Source organism: Neoarius graeffei, chromosome 4 (assembly GCF_027579695.1).
Source record: "Neoarius graeffei isolate fNeoGra1 chromosome 4, fNeoGra1.pri, whole genome shotgun sequence".
NCBI lineage: Eukaryota > Metazoa > Chordata > Actinopteri > Siluriformes > Ariidae > Neoarius > Neoarius graeffei.
This window is the reverse complement of record NC_083572.1, coordinates 107,499,846-107,522,273: the sequence shown is the minus strand read 5'-3', so window position 1 is coordinate 107,522,273 and position 22,428 is coordinate 107,499,846. Positions and strand designations below refer to the sequence as shown.

The window sequence follows — 22,428 nt, the reverse complement described above, 5'->3', positions numbered from 1 at the left end:
ACCAACTCCAGATGTTGGAGAAAAAAGTTCTCGTTCAGAGCCAGAATTCTAGCGTTGTGCTTCGGTAATGTGCGTAATAAACATTAATAACCTTTCAGATGTCCAGTTTCTGTTCATTGTTCCATGCTTTTTTTTTTTTGGCACTTGTGTGCTGGTGAACCTCTGCCAGCGAGGAGAACACTGGTTCTTACAGTCCTGCCATCAGTTATTTGACACTTTCAGGCATCTGATAGCCATCATGTTGGTTTAGCAGCACAGTCTGGTCATTTTTACAGGACGCTGCAAGTGTAGAAATTAAATATCGACTATAAAGAGCGATACTGTATTACAAGCACATGTCTGTTCTCTTTACATCACACCATTAATCGATTGTTTACGATGATGAAACATCGCTCAGGGCCATGTGCTCTTTTAATGCAGAGAGACGGATGAGACGTCGGCCTCACTCTCTGTCTCAGTCATGGTTATTTGAGCGGGTTGAATGATTGCTGTATTCTCCAGAGTGTCTTAAGCTTTGACTAATGCTGTCGAGTTCTTGAATCTGATTGGTCAGAAGGTGATTGTCTATAACAGTAGCCCTGACAGTAGTGTAGCTGCAAATCACAGATTAATATTAACATACTGTTTCTAATACATCATCGTTTCTATAGTAACAGCTCATTCGTAGTGAATAGTATGTGCAAATTTGTAAATGTGTAATGGTTGATATTGTGACGTTCTCCATTTTCCTTAAAGAGATGTTTATTTAGCATTTATGGAAGTAAGCTCCAGTTTTAGAATTAAACTTGGAGAGTTAAAAGAGAGGCTGGTGATGGAACGAGTGATTCGTTTCATGGCAAAGTTTCACAACATTAAATGTAACTATAAACAGATAAAAAGTATCTCAATCGACGAATTTCTGTGGTGTAAGAGGAATAAAACACTTCAGGGTGTGCGGTTATAGGAAAATAATCTTTGTATGGAAACAGTATCTCCACTTCACAACACAACTCTGCTGTTGATTATTTTCCTCTAACAGCATGATACGGAGTGTGCTGAGGGATGCAGTTTGTTACAACGGAACTAACACGAGATAAAACAGAACTAGCGGCAAAATAACAGCACTGTGTGATGTGTGCTTTTTAGAACAGCTGCCATTTTAGCAGAAGTTCTCTTCACGTTCCAATAGCATCGGTGAAATAATAATATGCAGAGAAGAAACAACAGTCTAAGAGCCACCTTGGGATGTGAAGTGGGGGGAAAAAAGCAAAATATAGCCGCAAGCATCAATGAAGGGCCCGAGCACCTCTGGATATCACAAATCCCTTCACAATTCAAAATCAGCAACGTCTTGACATCACATATACCAAATCTGGCATGAATCCAACGAACTGCCTAGGAGCAGAACATCAAAATGTAACGTGTCAAAATGCACAAAACCAAAACTAACTCACTTCCTGTTGAATATGACTAATACAATGTACATTAGAATTTTGTTCACCTTGGGGCTCCCCATACACCTACCAAATTTGACATGGATAGGTGAAACTATATACAGGGCAAAAGTCTCAATGACATGTGGGGGCACTATAGAGGGCTGCCGCGTGACGTCACCGTACCGCGTGATTTTGTTAGGGCGCCATATTGGAAGACCAAGTACATACATACATACATACTCACAATACAAAACAAACTACAAGCGAGAGTGAAGTGATATTACAGCTGTTGTGAAGTGACACGATGAGTGAAGTGACACGATGGCTGATAATTCTGGTTATGTGAGTACATTACCAGCTGCAGAAAGGGCACGGTATGTGGAGAAACTGGTTGTGATAGATGGGTTTGACCCATATGATAAGACTCGGGGCAAGGGAGAATGGAAACATAAGGAGGACCGGACACCAATTCTGCCATCTGTTTGCTACCCAGACATTGTAAACTATTGCAATCTGTATTCATGCTGTTATGGATTTTTTTATTTCATAATTTATTTTTAATTTACTACTTATCTGTTTTTATTTATATATCTTTGAATTATTTGGACATGGGGAAAAACTATATTTAAAATCCAAAGAGGGATGGAGGGAGGAAAATTAAAACAAAAGAAAGAAATGAAATATATAACATAAATGTGATAAAATTAAGGATGTTTTTATTCAGTAAACATTTAAAAAAATGTTCTACAACACTCTAGCCTAGTGACTTACCAGTAACAAAATGGTCTGAACGTATTCTGTACTGCTGTAGACTTGAAGTATTCAGATCCGCTCTGCATAAAGCAGCTAAATACTCTGTCTCCTGGCAGAAAGCTCCTTGGTTTGCCCTGTGTCTCAGTCACAGCTGGTATTCTGAAGAAAGACTTCTTTTCACCTTTCCCATCAGCTTTGTTAGAACACCCTAACACAGCACAAAAGTTTACCATTGTAGGTTTTTGATGAATCAAGTGCCTTGTGGGTTCACATACTGCGCGCTGCCATTATTTCCCCCTAATCACGAGTTTGTTGGTCTTCCAATATGGTGCAGGGTTTGTTTACTTCCGGTTTCGGGTGACGTCAGTGCAAAGGGTCTATAGAGTCCTCTGGACACAGCTGGGGCCAAGCCTCTATCCCTGAGTAGCATGGCCAGGACTGATGTGTGTACCAAATTTCATGAGCTTTCGCCCAAGGGAACCACCTCAAAAATAGCCAAGTCTTGAAGAAAAAGAAGAATCCTTAGGAAAACAATAGGGCTTTGCACCTCCAGTGCTCAGGCCCTAATAATATGGATCAGTAAAAGTGAAACACCCTTACAGGTTCATCACAAAGTTCCTTTTGAAGATCCTGTCAAGGTTCTATGTAGAACTTGACAGCAGTGCTTCTCGATTAAAAAAAGGACAACCTTTAAACCCTTAAAGTGTTGAGCAAGTAAAAAGAGTTAAATGTTAAACTCCTGCCAGGTATTAAAAACCAAATAACGAGCACTAATTTGGAGTTTGTACCACACACTTGCCCAATTAATACACACACTCAGGGTTCTTCAGTGGTACTTTAAGGGTTTATTGGATAATCAGTGCTTCTTGGCTTCCATACAAGTTTCTACTTGGAAATGTATCTGATAAGAAAACACTTTGCTGTAGGTTTCCACCAGATGGACAAATAAAGACCTCATAACATTTCTAAATGTTGTTTTTCACCACACACTAAGAGACACAAAAGGAAAACATGATACGGTACTTAGACTGGGGAGAAAAAAAAGACCACACAAAAATGGCAACAAATAGGGTTTCAGTCAGCAGAGACATGACCTTTCATTTAACGCGTTAATTAAAGATAATTAAAATGTAATTAAACTGTGTAGCCGAGAGAGAAAAAAAGAGAGAGAGAGAGAGAGAGAGAGAGACATATTGGTCAGAGGACTGGTTGTTGTACTTTTTAAAAAATAAGTAAAGAAAGATCCAAAAAAATTCTTAACCATTCTCCACATCTGTCTTAATTAGTTTATTAAGTCAGGTTAATTTATATCCTAACAATCAACTTGGAAACCAAAACAACTGCTTAGCAACACTGTGGCAACCACCTACCAGCACACTCACATTACCCGGGATTACATCGCAACAACTTAGTAACTCCCTAGCAATCACCTGGAATCCCATAGCAACCACACTGGAATACCATCGTAAACACCTGGAATAATATAGCAAACATTTATCAACACTCTACTGACCATCTGTAATACCATAGCAACGAATTAGCAACACCTTAGCAACCACCTGCAATACTATAGCAACCAACTGAAATACCAGTGCAACAGCCAAGCAACCTCTTGGAATACCTAGCAACCACCTAGGAATACAGTAAAACCTCCTGAAAAACTATAACAACCATCTAGGATTACATCTGAACCACTTAGCAACACCCTAGCAACCTGTAGTATTATAGCAACAGCCTAGGAACACCCAAGCAACTTGGAGTACCATAGCAACCACTTGAAATACCAGTGAAACAGCCTAGCAACCTCTTGGAATACCTAGCAACCACCTAGGAATACACTCAAACGTCATGAAAAACGATAACAACCACCTAGGATTACATCTGAACCACTTAGCAACACCCTCACAACCTGTAGTACCATAGCAACAGCTTAGGATCACCCACACAACCTGGAATGCCACAGCATCCACCTACAAATACACTAAAACCTCCTGAAAAACTATAACAAGCAACCACCTAGGATTACATCTGAACCACTTAGCAACACCCTAGCAATCTGTAGTATTATAGCAACAGCCTAGGAACACCCAAGCAACTTGGAGTACCACAGAAACCACCTACAATACTAAAGCAACCACTTGAAATACCACTGAAACAGCCTAGCAACCTCTTGGAATACCTAGCAACCACCTAGGAATACACTAAAACCTCATGAAAAATGATAACAACCACCTAGGATTACATCTGAACCACTAAGCAACACCTTGGCAACCACCAAGGATTCCATCTGAACCACTTAACAACACCCTAGCAACCTGTAGTAGTATAGCAACAGCCTAGGAACACCCAAGCAACTTGGAATACCACAGCAACCACTTACCAACACCCCAGCTACCACCTGAATTACCAGTGCAACAGCCTATCAACCTCTTGGAATGCCTAGCAACCACCTAGGAATACACCTAAACCTCCTGAAAACCGATAACAACCACCTAGCAACCACCAAGGATTCCATCTGAATTGTTTAGCAACACCCTAGCAACCTGTAGTACCATAGAAACAGCTTAGGAACATCCAGGCAACTTGGAATACCACAACGACTACTTACCAACACCCTAGCTACCACCTGAATTACCAATGCTACAGCCTAGCAACTTCTTGGAATACCTAGCAACCACCTAGGAATACACTAACAACCCCATAGCAACCACCTAAGAATACCTTAGCAACCACCAAGGATTACATTTGAACCATTTAGCAACACCCTAGCAACCTATACAACCATAGCAGCAGCCTAGGAACACCCAAGCAACTTGGAATAAGATAGCAACCACCATGGAAAACCCTAGCAACCTCTTAGCATCACTGCTTATGCTGCACAATCACTCTGCATTCTCTTCAGGAAGTGTGTTTTTTTTCTAGTTAATGTTTATTTGTCTTTCCTCATACATGATCACGAGCTGTGTGTAGTGACTGAAAGAAGCAGGTCACATGGACAAGTAGTAGAAATGATGTTCCTCCTCAGGGGTGGAGGTGCTGCCACCATGACTCCTACCAGGAAAGATGGAAGGAAAATGTTCACATTTCCATGCAGAATGATACGTTTAGAGCAACGATATTATTTAGAACACAGCTTCCCAACCTTCGTCCTGGAAAACCCTTTAGCGGTTTCCCTGCTCCTAATACACCTGATTAATCGAATCTGTTCATTAAAAGACCTTCCTGAGCTGAAGTGGGTGTGTTGGCACAGGGAAATTTGCAGGACAGTAGGTTCTCCAGGACCAATAACCACCGTGAGCTTATCATGTCTCATGGGGGTAATAGGAGTTTTTCATTGGGTTCTTGGTTAGTGTTATTGCTCGGAAATAACTCCTAGTGACTCATATTTATAACTTGTGGTGCATATTGACCAATCACTCTCTTTTCACAGATCCTAATGTTGAAGATGATCTCCAACCACACATCTTCTCATCAGTGCAAATCGTCAGCAGTTCCGCTCCAGACGAGCCGGGACTTACAGATGGACTGCAACTTCTTCCTGACTGCCATTCGTCTGGCCTCGCTTAATCAGATCCTCGACCCGTGGGTTTACCTGCTCCTCAGAGAGATCCTGCTGAGGAAGTTCTGCCAGGTGGCCAATGCAGTGTCCAACTGTTCACTGGAAGAACAGAAAGAGACTCAGAAGGAAACCGCTCTGGACGCCACCACAAAGGATCCAGCCAAGGAGAATGACGAGTGTAAGAAACTGGCTTCTCCTGATCCTGATGGAAGTGCACAAGTGTGACTGCAGTTATTTATAGAAAGGTGTTTAAATGACGACAGCGGGATGTGTACGATTAATCTCATTCTAATAGATGCTGGCTTTTTGGATTGCCATGTGAAAGCTGAGTGAGTCCAGCATGCAAACACTCGATGCTTTTAAACAGATAGAACCGCTCGGCCCTGGCAGTTTGTACATTTTGTGAAATTAATGCATCCTCTGAAGCCAAACGCTGCAGTCCGAGATCTGGACCCTGTTCTTCATGCGTTGCTTAATAAATACAAGATGACATATTCTAGATGTTATAATCACATGAGGATTAGTGAAGCCGGATTGACTTATCTGCGATAATTCAACGCTCCAATGTTGACTGGAAATTAGCGATGGCCCCTGAGAGGCTGTTAAAAGATTTTGGTAACACTTTCCATGAAGGTCATACAGTATCTCTAGTAAACTATGGACTGTACTTGTACTGGACATATCTTGTTATGAATGAAAGTTCATTCTCATGTAGCAGCTTTACAGAAATTTGAATGTAGGTTTAGAATTTACAACTCATTACATTTCATAGCTAACTTTATTACCCACTCATAACACTGTATATCACCAATACTAATGAACACCCTTTTGGCACTTTGTATAGTGCATTATAACACAAGTCTGTTTTTTTTTTTAAATAAATAAATTATATCAGTGAGATCAGGACATTTTGGAGCTTCTGGATGATTTTGTGCAGTGTTGCTTTAGATGTGATAAAACTATGATAAATAAATCATATGAAATTCTGCTCTTTGTCTTCGATGATCTGCACTGAGTTCATTTCCTATTGGTGATATAATGTGTCATAAGCACTACTTAATTCAATTCGATTCAATTTTATTTTATTTACATCACACTTTTAACAATAGACATTGTGACAAAGCAGCGTTACAGAATTCTGTACACTAGATGTGTAAAATATAGAGTTAGATCTCTAATGAGGAAGTCTGAGGTGACAGTGACGAGGAAAAACTCCCGAGACACTATGAGGAAGAAACATCAAGAGGAACCAGACTCAAAATGGAACCCATCCTTTTCTGGGTGACACCTGAGAATGGGATTAGAAATGAGTACAGTATACAGGTGTAGAAGAGTAGAGCATGCGTTTGCTTACTATTTATTTATTTATTTATTTGCTTATTTATTTATTTATTTATTTATTTATTTATTCTCTCAGTTTGCTCTTGTGAACTCTCAACAACTCTCAGACAACAGACAAACTGAGCTTAAGTTGTAGAGTCATTCACCCTCGGTGATGGACAGACCCATATAAAAGAAGAAAATTATCCAAAATATAGGTCCCTCCACAATTATTGGCACCCCTTGTAAAGAGTTAGAAAAGATCCACCTTTTGGTGAAGTCGCTTCATCTCCCACTGAAAAAAATGAGAAAAAAATCCAACCTTTAATTGAAAAAATTATTCAGAGGAAAAACAAACTCCCCTCACCAAGAAATATATTTTCAACACAAACACATGCGCCACTATTATTGGCACCCCTGCATTCAATAATTTGTCCACCCTCCCTCCGTCAGTAAAACAGCACTGAGTCTCTCTTATAACATTTTATAAGGTTGGAGATACAGAGCAGGGCATCTGAGACCATTCCTCTTTACACAATCTCTCCAGATCATCCAGGGTCCTTGGCCCTCTCTTGTGCTCTCTCCTCTTAAGCTCAGCCCACAGGTTTTCACTGGGGTTCAGCTCAGGGGACTGAGATGGCCAGGGCAGGAGCTTGATTCTGTGCTTAGCGAACCATTTTGTGTTGATTTGGACAGATGCTTCGGATCATTGTCCTGCTGGAAGATCTAATGATGACCCAGTTTTAGTTTCCTCTCAGAGGCAGTCAAATTCTGATTTAAAATGTCCTGGTGTTTCATGGAGTCCATGATGCCATGGACCCTAACAAGGTTTCCAGGGCCTTTGGAGGAAAAACAGATTCAAAACATCACAGAACTTCCACCATATTTTACAGTTGGGATCGGGTTCTTTTCATTATAGCCATCCTTCTTTTTACACCAAACCCACCACGAGTGTTTATTGAATACAAAGCTCCATTTTTGTTCCATCAGACCATAGAACATGGTTCCAGTCAAAGTCAAGTCAAGATTATTTTTATCGCGCTTTTAACAATAGACACTGTCGCAAAGCGGCTCTACAGAAATTTAAAGACTTTAAACATGAGCTAATTTTATCCATAATTTAATTCCAATGAGCAAACCTGTGGCGACGGTGGCAAGGAAAAACTCCCTCAGATGATATGAGGAAGAAACCTCGAGAGGAACCAGACTCAAAAGGGAACCTATCCTCATTTGGTTGATAACAGATACCTGTAACGTGATTATAAATAACTTGCTTCTACAACTGTGTCCTGTAGAGTCACAAATTATAACTGTGTAACCAGGAAATTCTTTATAGTTTTAACATGAAGTCTGTTTTGTTGAAGTTATAAACTGTTCATTGATGGAAACTTGAGTGCAAAACTGTTCATGACAACTGCAGTCCTAAAGTTAGCAAGTTAACTGTAGTCCTCAGCCATAAAAGCATTATTGTAAGCGTCCAGAGTGTTTTCCAAGTATGACTTTCGACTGTCCATATAGGACCGTCCTCCACAGGAGCGATGTGATGAGACTCCAACCAGACGTAGGGCATCAGGATGGATCAGGCAGGTCCGAGGAACAGAAGAGGTCAGGATTGACACGTAACTCAGAGGGACAGACAGAGTGGGAGGGGCGGAAAAAAACACAGGTTGTTAGGTATGCCCAGTGTCACCTAATGAATAAGAACAGTATACATTTTGGGCTGAGTGCAAGCAGGGACTCCGGCAAAACTAACTATGACAGCATAACTAAAAGAGGAGAGCCAGAAGGTAACACAGGCATGAGGGAGCCCCAGGACATAAAGCAGCAGCCACTACACCATCAACAAACTCGAGTGAGCAAGTGAGTGGGAGGTGACAGCATCCAAACATCCCACTTTACCAAAACACTCTATGTCTGAGGATCCTCCAGATCTACTCCTTTACCTCATAAACACCATTAACAAAAGGCTTGACTAAACAGATATGTTTTCAGCCTCGTCTTAAACACTGAGACTGTGTCTGAGTCCCGAACACTACTTGGAAGGCTGTTCCATAACTGTAGGGCTTTGTAAGAAAAGGCTCCGCCCCCTGATGTAGTTGTCATAGCATTTCACAAACTTCAGGTGCTTACGTTTGTGGTTAACTGAGAGAAAAGGCTTTTTTGGGAAACTTCCAAATAATCTCTTGGCATTTTATTTTTTCTTGTAATTCGCCAACAGTGATCCTTGGGGATTTTTTTTTTTTTTGCCTCTCTTACCCTCCTCCTCACAGTACATGGGGGCAAAATCACCTTGATTTGTCTTCAAGGAGAGTTTGTACCAGTTCCAGTTGGTGCCCACTTTTTATTATTGCCCTAACAGTAGAAATGGACATTTTCAGGCTAGGAGCTATTTTTTTATCACCATTTCCTGACTTATGAAGGTCATCATACTTCTCCCTCATTTGGTTTGTGTGTCTCTTGTCTTTCCCATATTGATGTTGAGGGAATTTGGCCTCTGTATCACATATTTGTTCCCCAGTTAATCAGGAAGTCATGGATTACAGCTTGAAAGTTCCTTCACACTCCAATCAACTCAAAACTGTACAAGTTAAATGGGAAACATGCTTCAGGTGCATTGTGTTCGCTATCATTTATAATAGTGGTATGTACATGTGTTTTTGTTGAAAATATATTTCCTGATCAGGGATTTGTTTTTCCTCTGAATAAATTTATTTAAAATAAAGTTTTTTTTTTCTGTGTGAGATGAAGCAACTTCACCAAAAGGTGCATTTTTTCTTACCCTTTACAAGGGGTGCCAATAATTGTGGAGAGCACTGTATATGTATGGCATCAAATCTGTGGGATGCAACGGTGATATCTTGGTCCAGTAACGTCCCTATGCGACAATAATTTAAATAAATACCTAGGGGACTAAAACAGAGGTATTAAACTAAGCTGTAAGTATGTCTTCTCTTGAAGTAAGTAAGGAATAAAACACTCTGTGTCGTGCTGTTATTGGAAAATAATCAACGACACAGTGGTGTGGTGAAACAGAGTTAGTACTGTTGTCCAGGGCAGGAATTTCACGAGGGCCATGGCCCTTGTGCCCTCTCAATTTGGCCTTGTGCCCTTGGAAAATAATATCTGCCGTAAGGCCACAGTGGCCTTGATGCCCTGCGGTTTTGCGGTTTTGTAGTCTGCCTCGTGACTGCCAATAGGCTTTAACATCACCTGCTGCGTCTATGGACCCTTTTCACGTGACGTCACGACAAACGCGGCCGCCATTTTGGACATGTACTACCAGTAGTTTACCACAGCCAACATTGAGGAACGGCAGCAAAGAAAGTGTTTATTTTCAGCAAGACTTCCATCATGCCACTATATTGTTGTGCACCTGGATGTAGTAACCATCAACAAACAAGGCAAGGGTTATCATTTTATCGGATCCCGGTAGATGCTGACCGACGGAGAAGATGGATAGCGGCATACCAGCGCTTGTGCAGTGACCACTTTGTTGGAGGTAAGACGAATAAAATTAGCCAGAAAAGGCATTACATTGCTGTTAACATTCTGTGGCGGCGAGTGTGTAACCAAATAGGCTAAAATAACCCATTGTAACCTCTTTGTTCTTCTGTAGTAGCTATTAGCTAACGACATTAGCTAGCGTTGTGTTCCTTTGCTGTTGGTAGACTGTAGGACAGATCGGAGGCAGTGTCCTACAAACAGCGCTTAATTTGAGGGGGAGCAAGCCGGAGCGCGCTCCGGAACCTCGGGCATTGGCTCCGGCAGCTATTTACACTGGATCCGGTGATCCGACACCTCTTTTGACTATGTAACAACAAAAAAAAAAAACAAATAATTAAATAAAAAAATGCAAGTTTATTTAGGGTTAATGTCTGATTTTGATATCTGTCTTGTTGGTGATTTCTCTCATGAAACGACATCCACAAAATATCTGCAGATGAACTTAATTTGCAGTGTTATTACAAAACATGCCCAGAAGCGCAGTGCCGCGCCCCCCTCCCCCCTCTTTTTTTCCGCACCGGAGCCGCTCATCCTCTGCACTCCGGGACCTCCCACTTTACAAATTAAGCACTGCCTACAAATAAGTGTTCAAAACAAGAGGAACATGTATTTGTCTCTTAAATCCAGGCCGTTCCCTGTAATCTGTAACAACGGTTGGAGAAAGTAATGGCAAATAGTGAGTGCACAAACCATAGAAGGTAAACTGTACACAGCGCCAGGGCAGTGTGATGGTATGTCTACTTTTAGATTGTGTTAGCTTATCAATGAACACACTCGTCACTCGACGAGTTTCACGTCTTTACGACGGATACTTAAATGTGTGTTAGGTATTATTGTTGCAGTCTAAGCAGTCATTGTAGCAGCTAGATGAGCAAGAACCGAAAGGGTCTGTGCCATAAACCGTTATTTCTGTACGGCGTTGCTAATGTGTCGTTACTGTTGTTATTTCTCCCTCTGCTCGCCCTGTAAATGCCCTACGTCGCTGGATAGCGAAGGTGTTTTCTGCACCTCGCTCCTTTTTCTTGTATGTTCTCCGTTTGTCGCCTTCCTCGCATTCAAACCAATTCGAGCCGAAGTCCGCTACATGTCCAAAATGGTGGTCGCGTTTACGAAGGTCACGTGACTGAAAAGGGTCTATAGAGAAAAAAAAATACATCTTTTGATGACATTCTGGATTCTTAATGGGCAACTCATCAGTGGTGGATTGGACTCGAGCCTGGCATGAACCGCTCCGACGTGCTATAATGACACCAATCTATCACCAGCCAACCAGGAGACTTAATCAAACGTATCCACTGCCCACTTGTGTCCGCGTCTGAGACGTTGAATTTTCACAGAAGGAGGGAAGAAGTTGACTGAAGTAAGACTGTGTGATAAATTAACGAACGAATAAGATAGGAATTTCAACATATAGGGCTTAAGTTTGTTACTGTTAAATAAGCATTGCTTGTACAGTAACGTTATGTCGTTACAACGTTGACCCACTTTTAATGTGCCGAGTACCGACTGTAGCCGCTAACAAATGCTAATTAGCTTGCTGTCAAAAGTGCAAAGACCTTAAATTGCTCTGTGTAAATTAGAAAATGGCGCAACTTCCTCTGTAGCCGTCAACGGACAAGCACGGACTTGTCTTGAGTTTTGAGCCAATCACAACAGTGCAGCACTGTGGCCTGAGGTAAAACATGATAGTTTAAGTTGGTTTAAATTACAAAAATGAGTACACTGTCTCATATACTCTTCATATACTCATACTGTTTAAGTAATGCAATAAAACTAATCTTTAAAAGTGGTATTTACTCAAACTGTTTGCATAGAATGAACTTTCGGGTTAACAGTGTAATAGTGTTGCAGTGTTCTGCAAATTTGCAATTTAATGTTTCAGATCTTGAGACATGAAAGTGCCATTTAAAAAAAAATAAAAGGTCAGAAATGTTTTCTTTGTCGTCTATTTAGTTCATTTTATTTCCTCGATAATTTTCCTTGATTGAGAAATCGGTCTGGGCTCTTATGGGTTAATCAGTAGCCTGCATGCTAGTATATGTTCCATTTACAGTCAAACATTTTGATGTACTCCAGGCTCAATTTTGATTAATCAAAAATCTGCGTAGTAGTACAGTCTGAAGATGCTCTTGCACATTCAGTGTCAATCGAACAAAAATTGTGGGAGGACATAGGTTTAATAAGTTTTACAATTTTTGAAGTGAGTGATGGATTGATAAGTTTAGATGTGTTCAATATTTTCTTATCTTCAGAGATAATAGTGGAGGAGATGTTTCTTTACCTGCTTGATAGTTTCGACTGAGACTCCAATCTTCCTCAGAAGAGTCATTAGTCCTTAAATTAAATTCATTATAGACGTGAACTTAAAATCATTGTTTTATTTTATGGCCTTGGTGCCCTGGCTTTTGGCCTTTGTGCCCTCAAAAAAATTGACAGCACAAAAGGCCAAGTGGCCCCGCCCCTAAAATGACGAAATTCCAGGCCTGCTGGTGTCTCAAAGTTGATTTTTTTAAATAGAAAAACAGAAAGCATGAATAAAAGGAAATCATATGCATTAAATGAAAATATCCATATCCAGTGAACAGCAATATAATGTATATTAGAAAAAACAGATTGCAAAGGGAACGTCATCGTGCTGAATCTGAAACGATGTTGTATTTTTTTATGTTCCAAATGTCTGAAGGTGAATGGATACATGTTAGTTCTACTTAAGTTTGTATATTAATGATGATTGAGGTGTGTGGAAATGGGACAGATAGGCGTCATGGCCGGCCTCACTAGATTCTGTGAACGTATGATAAGCTCAAATGGCACTTGGCGAGCTTTTACATTTCCATGTTTCATTTCTGTCCTTTACACTTTCTTTCCATCATTTTTGGCTCCTAAATGGAATTAACTAACACACCTCACATACAGTTCCAACCAGCTATTTGTCCTTGAACCTGTTTTAATAATTATTTAATGTTTGCAAAATACAACCGGAAAATTGCCATGCCCTTATCTGTCCGTGCCACGCAGTGCCATGTCTGAGTACATCTTGTATCTGCAGGGTTACCAGGGTTGCCATAGTTGCGGCAAATTGTTCAAGTTTTGGAATGGAGGTTAGATGTGGAAAAAGCAAATCTGGGGCGGTGTTTTGTTTGGAGCTTGTCCATACTTCATCAGAATGAAATCTAATCTTTCTGCAAACACATGCTGTTGAGAACAAAGAGAACGTGCAGGTGTAGATAGTGTATATATGATGTCCAGGACAATTTCCATTGCAAAGATTGGGAGAAGGAGATTTAGAATTTATATTGGGACATGATAACATTTCTAATAGTGCAAATTAGAAATGTGTGCGCACCACATCACAGTGAGCCTGTTTCCCAACAAAGACTAAGAAAAAAAGAAGATAAATGTTTTCTGGTGTTTTTTGCAGAGGTGGACAAAGTCCCCAACTTCATTACTTAAGTCAAAGTGCAGATCCCGCTGGTCAAATGTTACTCCGATACAAGTGAAAGTTTTCCAGTCAAATTTTTACTTAAGTTAAAGTACTGAAGTACTTGCTTTTAAAAATACTTAAGTATTAAAAGTAAATTTTCTTCAACTCATTGTTGTATTATTTCCACAACGCTTACAAAACCTAATGCCGTTACCAAAGACAGAAATGTGAATTCACAAAATGAACGCATGCTGTGCATCATGGTGGTTTAACGTTAAGCTAGCTAGTCAGTAACTCCACCTGACATGCTAGCAAGCTCTTTTCAAACTCGAAATCATATTGGGTAGCTAACGCTACTAGAAAAGAAAGATTTCTACATTCTGTTTATTTGGCAAGCTTATGCTAAAACATTTCTGAAAGGACTTCACATAAGTTAACGTTATTCATGTTAGCATAACTCTGTTTTTACATGCTAACTAACAGTGTCCAAGTTAACTAGCTATGTGTAAATGTTAGCCGTGGACAAGACTGTGGCAACTTGGCGGGAAAATCCATAGAAAGTCATATGACTAACCAGACTGCATAGCTATTGCAACGTTATCGCTAGCTCTAAAAGCACAGACAACTTCGTTGCAAGCTTTCTCTTGGAATAAAATGTTTATATACCTCGATATGCTCCTGCAGGTTGGACGACGAGTTTTTGTACACTGTGATGTGGTTCGTTTTCGGCAAACAAAGCAAACATTTAAAACGAAATGTATCTTTATTCCTTTCAGAAAACTGAAACATGGGTTCTCGGTATGACCATGGGTGCACACATTTTCCAGAAGAACCGCCTCCTTCCATTCTGCCGTCAACTGATTATGTTCAAATAATGCTGTTGAGAAAAAATTGACCTTGATTTTATCCAGTCTATGGACGTGACGTGACCCTCGTGATTACTGATAGACTGTCTCAGTGTCACCTGGGAAAAAAAAACAATCACGTTTTAGAAAAGAAAAGAAAAAACATCCGCTTTCAAAGCTGCTTCATAGTAACGAGTAACGAAGACCTTGATAGAAATGTAATGGAATGAAAAGTAGGATACTTGCCTTTCAAATGTAGTGAAGTTAAAGTCATAAGTTTCCAAAAAAAAAAGAATACTCAAGTAAAGTACAGATACTCAAAAAGTGTACTTAAGTACAGTACTCAAGTAAATGTACTTCATTACTGTCCACCTCTGGTTTTTTGGACTAGTTCCAGGGCTTTCCTGTGGATTGTGTGATATATTTGACTGAACAACCATCATGAAATTCAAGGCACAATGAAGACTGTGACTCTGAATGCTCTTCTTAAAGAAATTTGTTTTACAGCTCTTAAGTGCCTTCTTTCTTATCAATCATTATCAACAGGCTTTGTCTTATGTAGCCTTCAAGACTTTTATCTATGTTTTCTCTGCATTTGGAATGAAATGAATGAAATATTTTTTTCTCATTAATGTTCTGGTTGGGGCGGCACGGTGGTGTAGTGGTTAGCGCTGTCGCCTCACAGCAAGAAGGTCCGGGTTCGAGCCCCGTGGCCAGCGAGGGCCTTTCTGTGTGGAGTTTGCATGTTCTCCCCGTGTCCGCGTGGGTTTCCTCCGGGTGCTCCGGTTTCCCCCACAGTCCAAAGACATGCAGGTTAGGTTAACTGGTGACTCTAAATTGAGCGTAGGTGTGAATGTGAGTGTGAATGGTTGTCTGTGTCTATGTGTCAGCCCTGTGATGACCTGGCGACTTGTCCAGGGTGTACCCCGCTTTTCGCCTGTAGTCAGCTGGGATAGGCTCCAGCTTGCCTGCGACCCTGTAGAACAGGATAAAGCGGCTACAGATAATGAGATGAGATGAGATGAGATGTTCTGGTTTAAATCTACCAAAGGGAACATTTTGATTTCATGTATACGACTTGCAGCTCAGCTCAACTTGAACATGATTCCGGTATTACAAATCAAATTTTAGACTAATCACTGTTTTTGCTAGCATAAGGTCGAGTGCAAAGGTTTGTGCATGTTCAGGACAAAGCTTTTTTTTTTTTTAAACCAGGCTTCACAGACGCTTATTCATTGTTGCCAGTGTTACAATGTTTTTCAAGAGCAAGTCGTTAACGCATGCTTAAAAAATTACAAGAAATCACAGGATTTGCATATTCATTGATTCATCATGATTATTTGCATAGTAATGCATGTTACCTGAAGAAGGAAGATTATCTGATGGTCCATAGGACAGAATAAAGTTTTATCAGAATTGAACATAATAAATTATGTTTGATTTCTTATATATTAAAAAAAGAAGTGGATAAATATGATGTTTAAAAATTTGATCAAGAATGCAGACTAAATGAAGCAGTGGTGATGTTCATTCAAGAACTCAATGTGAAGAAAACAGTTATGGATGGAATAGTTAGCTTTTATTACTGTAAAATCACCAGGAGGAGAATTTAAAACCAAGAATAAAGAAGGTCAGATGAACAATGGTGATCAGTGATTGGTCGATGGGAACAGTGGTGATCCGTGATTGGTAATTGGGAACAATGGTGATCAGTGATTGGTTGATGGGATTAATGATGGTCAGTGATTGGTTGTTGGAAAAAATGGGAACAGTAGTGATCAGTGATTGGTCGATGGGAGGAATGGTGATCAGTGCTTGGTTGTTGGGAACAATAGTGATCAGTGATTGGTTGTTGGTAACAGTGGTGATCAGTGATTGGTTGTTGGAAATAATTGTGAACAGTCTTTGGTCATTGGGAACAACTGTGATTGGTAAACAGTTTTGAACCAAAAAAGCTGACAAATCTAGTGGCAAAGACAATAAGTTGGCACGATACTGACCCCATTTCCAGAAAATTTGGGATATTTTCCAAAATGCAATAAAAACAAAAATCTGTGATTTGTTAATTTACACGAACCTTTATTTAACCGACCAAAGTACAAAGAAAAGATTTTCAACAGTTTTACTGACCAACTTAATTGTATTTTGTAAATATAAATGAAGTTAGAATTTGATGTCTGCAACACACTCAAAAAAAGTTGGGACAGAGGCATTATTACCATTGTATTACATCACCCTTCCTTTAATAACACTTTTTAATCATATGGGATCTGAGGATACGAATTGTTGCAGTTTTGCAATTGGAATTTTTGTCCATTTTTGTTTGATACAAGACTTCAGCTGCTCAACAGTCCATGGTCACCGTTGTCTGATTCTCCTCTTCATGATGCACCATGCATTCTCAATAGGAGACAGATCTGGACTGGCAGCAGGCCAGTCAAGCGCATGCACTCTGTCTACAAAGCCACGCTGTTGTAGCCCGTGCAGAACAAGGCTTGGCATTGTCCTGCTCAAGTAAGCATGGACTTTTTGGGAAGAGACGTTACCTTGATGGGAACATATGTCTCCCTAAAATCCCAATATATTAATGGTATCTTCACACACATCCATCTCACCCATGCCGTGGGCTCTGATGCCCCCCATACCATCACAGATGCTGGGTTTTACACCTTTCTCTGATAACAAACTGGATGGTCGTGTTCACCTTTGGCACTAAGAACTCAACATTTGGTTTTCCCAAAAACAAGCTGAAATGTGGACTCATCTGACCACAGCACATGTTTCCACCATCTTTCAGTCCATCTGGGATGAGTTGAGGCCCAGAGAAATTGGCTGCATTTCTGCATAGAATTAATGAATGGCTTCCTTCTTATCTAATACAGTTTCAGGTTGCAGTTCTGGATGCAGCGGCGGATTGTGTTAAGTGACAACAGTTTTCCGAAGTCCTCCCAAGCCCATGTGGCTATATTTGTCACATTGGCATGACGGTTTCTCAGGCAGTGCCACCTGAGGGCTTGAAGGTCACAAACATTCAGCAGTGGTTTCTAATCTTGCCCTTTACACACCGAGACATCTCTGAATTCCCTCAATCTTTTCACAATATTATGTCCTGTAGATTCTGAAAGACCTAAAAGACCCTGCATTGAGAAATGCTCTTTTTGAATTGACGAGCAATTCACTCATGAATTTTGGCACAAAGCAGTGAGCCACACCTCATCCTTGCTTGCAAAGCCTGAGCCTTTGGTGCTGCTCCTTTTATACCCAATCATGATACCAGTTAACCTGATTATTGTGGATTCTTCCAAAATGGTGTTATTTGAACATGCTATAAACTTTTCAGTCTTGGACTTTTCAACTTTTCAGTCATGTGAATTAACAAATCACAGATTTTTGTTTTTATTGCATTTTGGAAAATATTCCAACTTTTCTGGAAATGGGGTTTGTTGTAATATTCATGTAAAATGTTAATCTCATCTCATTATCTGTAGCCGCTTTATCCTGTTCTACAGGGTCGCAGGCAAGCTGGAGCCTATCCCGGAGAAAACCCACACGGACACGGGGAGAACATGCAAATTCCGCACAGAAAGGCCCTCGCCGGCCACGGGGCTCGAACCCGGACCTTCTTGCTGTGAGGCGACAGTGATAACTACTACACCACCGTGCCACCGTAAACTGTTAATAGCAAAGAAATTAAAATAGCAGATCTCATCTCATCTCATTATCTCTAGCCACTTTATCCTTCTACAGGGTTGCAGGCAAGCTGGAGCCTATCCCAGCTGACTACGGGCGAAAGGCGGGGTACACCCTGGACAAGTCGCCAGCTCATCACAGGGCTGACACATAGACACAGACAACCATTCACACTCACATTCACACCTACGGTCAATTTAGAGTCACCAGTTAACCTAACCTGCATGTCTTTGGACTGTGGGGGAAACCGGAGCACCCGGAGGAAACCCACGGGGAGAACATGCAAACTCCACACAGAAAGGCCCTTGCTGGCCACGGGGCTCGAACCCGGACCTTCTTGCTGTGAGGCGACAGCGATAACCACTACACCACCGTGCCGCCCGAAATAGCAGATCAAACTAAATATAATGCAAACAATTCTGTAATTCTTTACCTACCAATACCAATATCTGAACAGTGTCTGGATCCTCTCACGGCAAAACATTTACTTCTTTCCTTGAATTCATTTCATGTTGTTGTTCTCTATTAATACATCCAAAATGTTTAACGTCTTAATTTCTGGATCAATTGTAAAATAGAGGTACACTTGCTGTAGAGGGTGAATACTTTTGCACTCAACTGTATTTCTCTCTATCACTGGGTACAAAGTGAATTCGGAGAATTTAATATTATAATTAGTGTGGTCGATATTAAAATGTTTAAGGACTGAATATGTTCTTTTGCACTAGTTAAAAGTTTAATGATTTGGCTAAACCCTGCTGCACCGCGGCTCATTCACTGTAATAGTAAAGTGTTTTTTTTTTCTTGTCTCGCTCGCTCACAAACAGTCCTTCATGAAACTCAGATAGGCCACAGATATGTTATCTGTTCCCAGCAGCAAGAAGGCAAATACACGAGCCAATAAATGTGAAGTGTCTGTTTTCACAGAGGGCGAGACGTAAATCAGCTGCACAGTGAAGTTATTCGCACCTTTAAAAATACACGCACACACAAAGTCAGAAATCGATCAGCGAGTCTCAAAACTACTGTACATTAGCTAACAGGAGAATCAATCTAAGTTTGCTAATTAACATTAGCTTTATGTTATATGATGTAATCCAAAAGTGAAGCTAGCTCATAAGGTAACCCTGATAGCTAACATGAGCTAATAAAACAGGAAAATAAAATGTTTAATTTCGTATAAACAGGTGTTATTGTTATTTATGCTCTTTTTTCATCAAAACCACACACACACCATGTAGATTTTGAGGTCGAAACGGAACAGAATCTCATTAGCGATGCTAATACTATGTTTTAGGCTTGGCTAATCAAGCATTCACATCAGAATAAAAGTTCTCATTTCTCACATAACTCCAAATAATAAAAACTAGGTTACATTTTCTTAACTTTTCTCAAAAAACACAACAGAGTATCAGTAAAGTAATTTTTACAGGAATATTAGAATGTCGTTTTACTTAGTGCCGTCCCAGAAATACACAGGATGGGATATTTTACACCACACGCTAATAAGACGACTTTGTTGTTTTTTGTTTTTATGCCTCCGCCACCGTAAGGCGCAGGAGGCATTATGTTTTCGGGTTGTCCGTCTGTCCGTGCGTGCGTGCATGCGTCCGTCCGTCCGTCCCGAAACCTTGTGAACGCGATATCTCAAAGGCTAATGAAAGGAATTTCACCAAACTTTCACCATTTGTGCGCTTTGGGACAAACATGAACTGATTAGATTTTGAGATCAAAAGGTCTAAGGTCAAGGTCACTGTGAGGTCAAATGTCTGTCCGAAAACCTTGTGAACACGATATCTCCAAGGCAGATGAAAGGAATTTCACCAAACTTTCACCATTTGCGCATTTGGGGACAAAGATAAACTGATTAGATTTTGAGATCAAAAGGTCTAAGGTCAAGGTCACTGTGAGGTCAAATGTCTGTTCAAAAACCTTGTGAACACAATATCTCCAAGGCGAATACAAGTAATTTCACCAGGTCAAGATTACTGTGAGGTCAAATGTCCATCCCCAAATCACAACTTAATAAGGCGTGTAGTCTACCGGGCGGAGGCATCCCCATCGACGCCGTTGGCGTTGAGTTCTATCTAGTTTTGTTTTCATTTTTTTTTAAACTCTTCGGTACAAATTCAACTACTTGAAATGCATTTTAGTTGCTAGGTATATCTTATCCATGCTAAGTGATTTTATTCATCACAGAATGTATGTGTCCAGAATAGCAAAATATGAGCTAAACTAGTCCACATTTTTATTTTTTTCTCATTAAAATAACCAAAATCGGAGTCTCTGAGAGTGTTTTGGATTTTTTTCATGCTTGTCAGCAGGATGGCTTTCGCGTGGTCTTTAATGATTCATGATTCATGAATCAAATCGAAGAACCCAGAGCTTCAGCTGGATATTTATTAATTTTATTATTATTAATTTCCTGTCAGGTCTTTGTGTAGTTGGTTATTTCTGATTTGCTGAAGTACTGAAGCCATCACACACTCAGAACTAAAGCAAAATGTGGTCCTGTGCTGAATCTTTTCTGCTCATACTGTTCTTTTAGCTATTATTAAAAAACTGGAGGATTACGTTATTATACTTTTTGTTCATTTGAGATGTAACTAGAAATATATATATATATATATATATATATATATATATATATATATATATATAATTCTTCAGTGTTTTGTGTACACAGTAAGTGTGTACATGAATGAATCATGTATTTAAAGTGCGTATTCTGGACCAATTTTGTTTTCTTTTATATGAAAGTATGTCTCTTTACACACTCATCCAGAAGGGTAATTTTGCACAAGGCCATCTGTCTACAGCAGAAAAAAATAAAATAACAAAACACGTCTGGAAAAATCCCAAGGGAGTCTGGAGTCAGATTCGTGACGTCACCTGCGGAAGCGCCAGCAGGCTGCGCGAGCTTTGCACGGTTTCAGTGCACAGCCTGTGTACACCAAGCGCTCCCATTTCTCTCTCATTGTCCGGTCTTTTGGAAAACGATGAGTACTACTCCCATCAAGATTGGTGTTGCTACACCCTCCTATGATACATCTGTTAACCGTTTTAATAATTACGTGATAACGTTGAAGAAATTTGCAGAAAACCACCAGGTCATTTTCTCATAAACAAACCAGCGCTGACGTAGGATTCAGAGGGAGGTATCCCGCACGCAACGTCACAAAAATCATTGTCTCATCTCATTATCTCTAGCCGCTTTATCCTGTTCTACAGGATCGCAGGCAAGCTGGAGCCAATCCCAGCTGACTACGGGTGAAAGGCGGGGTACACCCTGGACAAGTCGCCAGGTCATCACAGGGCCGATGCATAGACACAGACAACCATTCACACTCACATTCACACCTACGGTCAATTTAGAGTCACCAGTTAACCTAACCTGCATGTTTTTGGACTGTGGGGGAAACCGGAGCACCCGGAGGAAACCCACGCGGACACGGGGAGAACATGCAAACTCCGCACAGAAAGGCCCTCGCCGGCCCCGGGGCTCGAACCCAGGACCTTCTTGCTGTGAGGTGACAGCGCTAACCACTACACCACCGTGCCGCCCGAAAATCAATGTTTGCCGGGAAATCTAAATGCCAAGTTTTTTCAGAGGCGGACCAATTCACCTCAAATGGCTTGATTTCAAGTGAATTTTTCTGGTATTGCGCAAGGTAAAAAAAATTGCACAAAATGCAAAATGTGACAGATATTTGACCAAAGTTTAATATAAAATAGGAGAATTACATTGATCTTGCTCCTGAATTTACCTGTAATATGCACTTTAAGAATTTCTATCAGGCCTGCGATGCATCAGAGTTTCGAAATTTTCTGCTGGAAGAAAAGGTTGATATAAATGGCAACAACAACAACAACAACAACAACAAGCAAATCCAGTCTGAAGTATGCCTGTTAAAGCTG

The 22,428-nt window shown here is 40.4% G+C and overlaps 1 protein-coding gene across 2 annotated transcripts in view; it reads left to right on the top strand.

Moving 5' to 3' along the window:
* Positions 1-22,428, top strand: part of ptger3 (prostaglandin E receptor 3 (subtype EP3)) — a 33,463-nt gene that overhangs the window by 3,744 nt on the left and 7,291 nt on the right. The window contains exon 2 of one of the 2 annotated variants that reach the window (XM_060920134.1): positions 5,599-5,905. In XM_060920134.1, coding sequence (XP_060776117.1) covers positions 5,599-5,905 — 307 coding nt within the window. Of the gene's footprint in view, positions 1-5,598; positions 6,395-22,428 lie in introns of those variants that run through there. The other variant, XM_060920133.1, reaches the window with a different exon arrangement.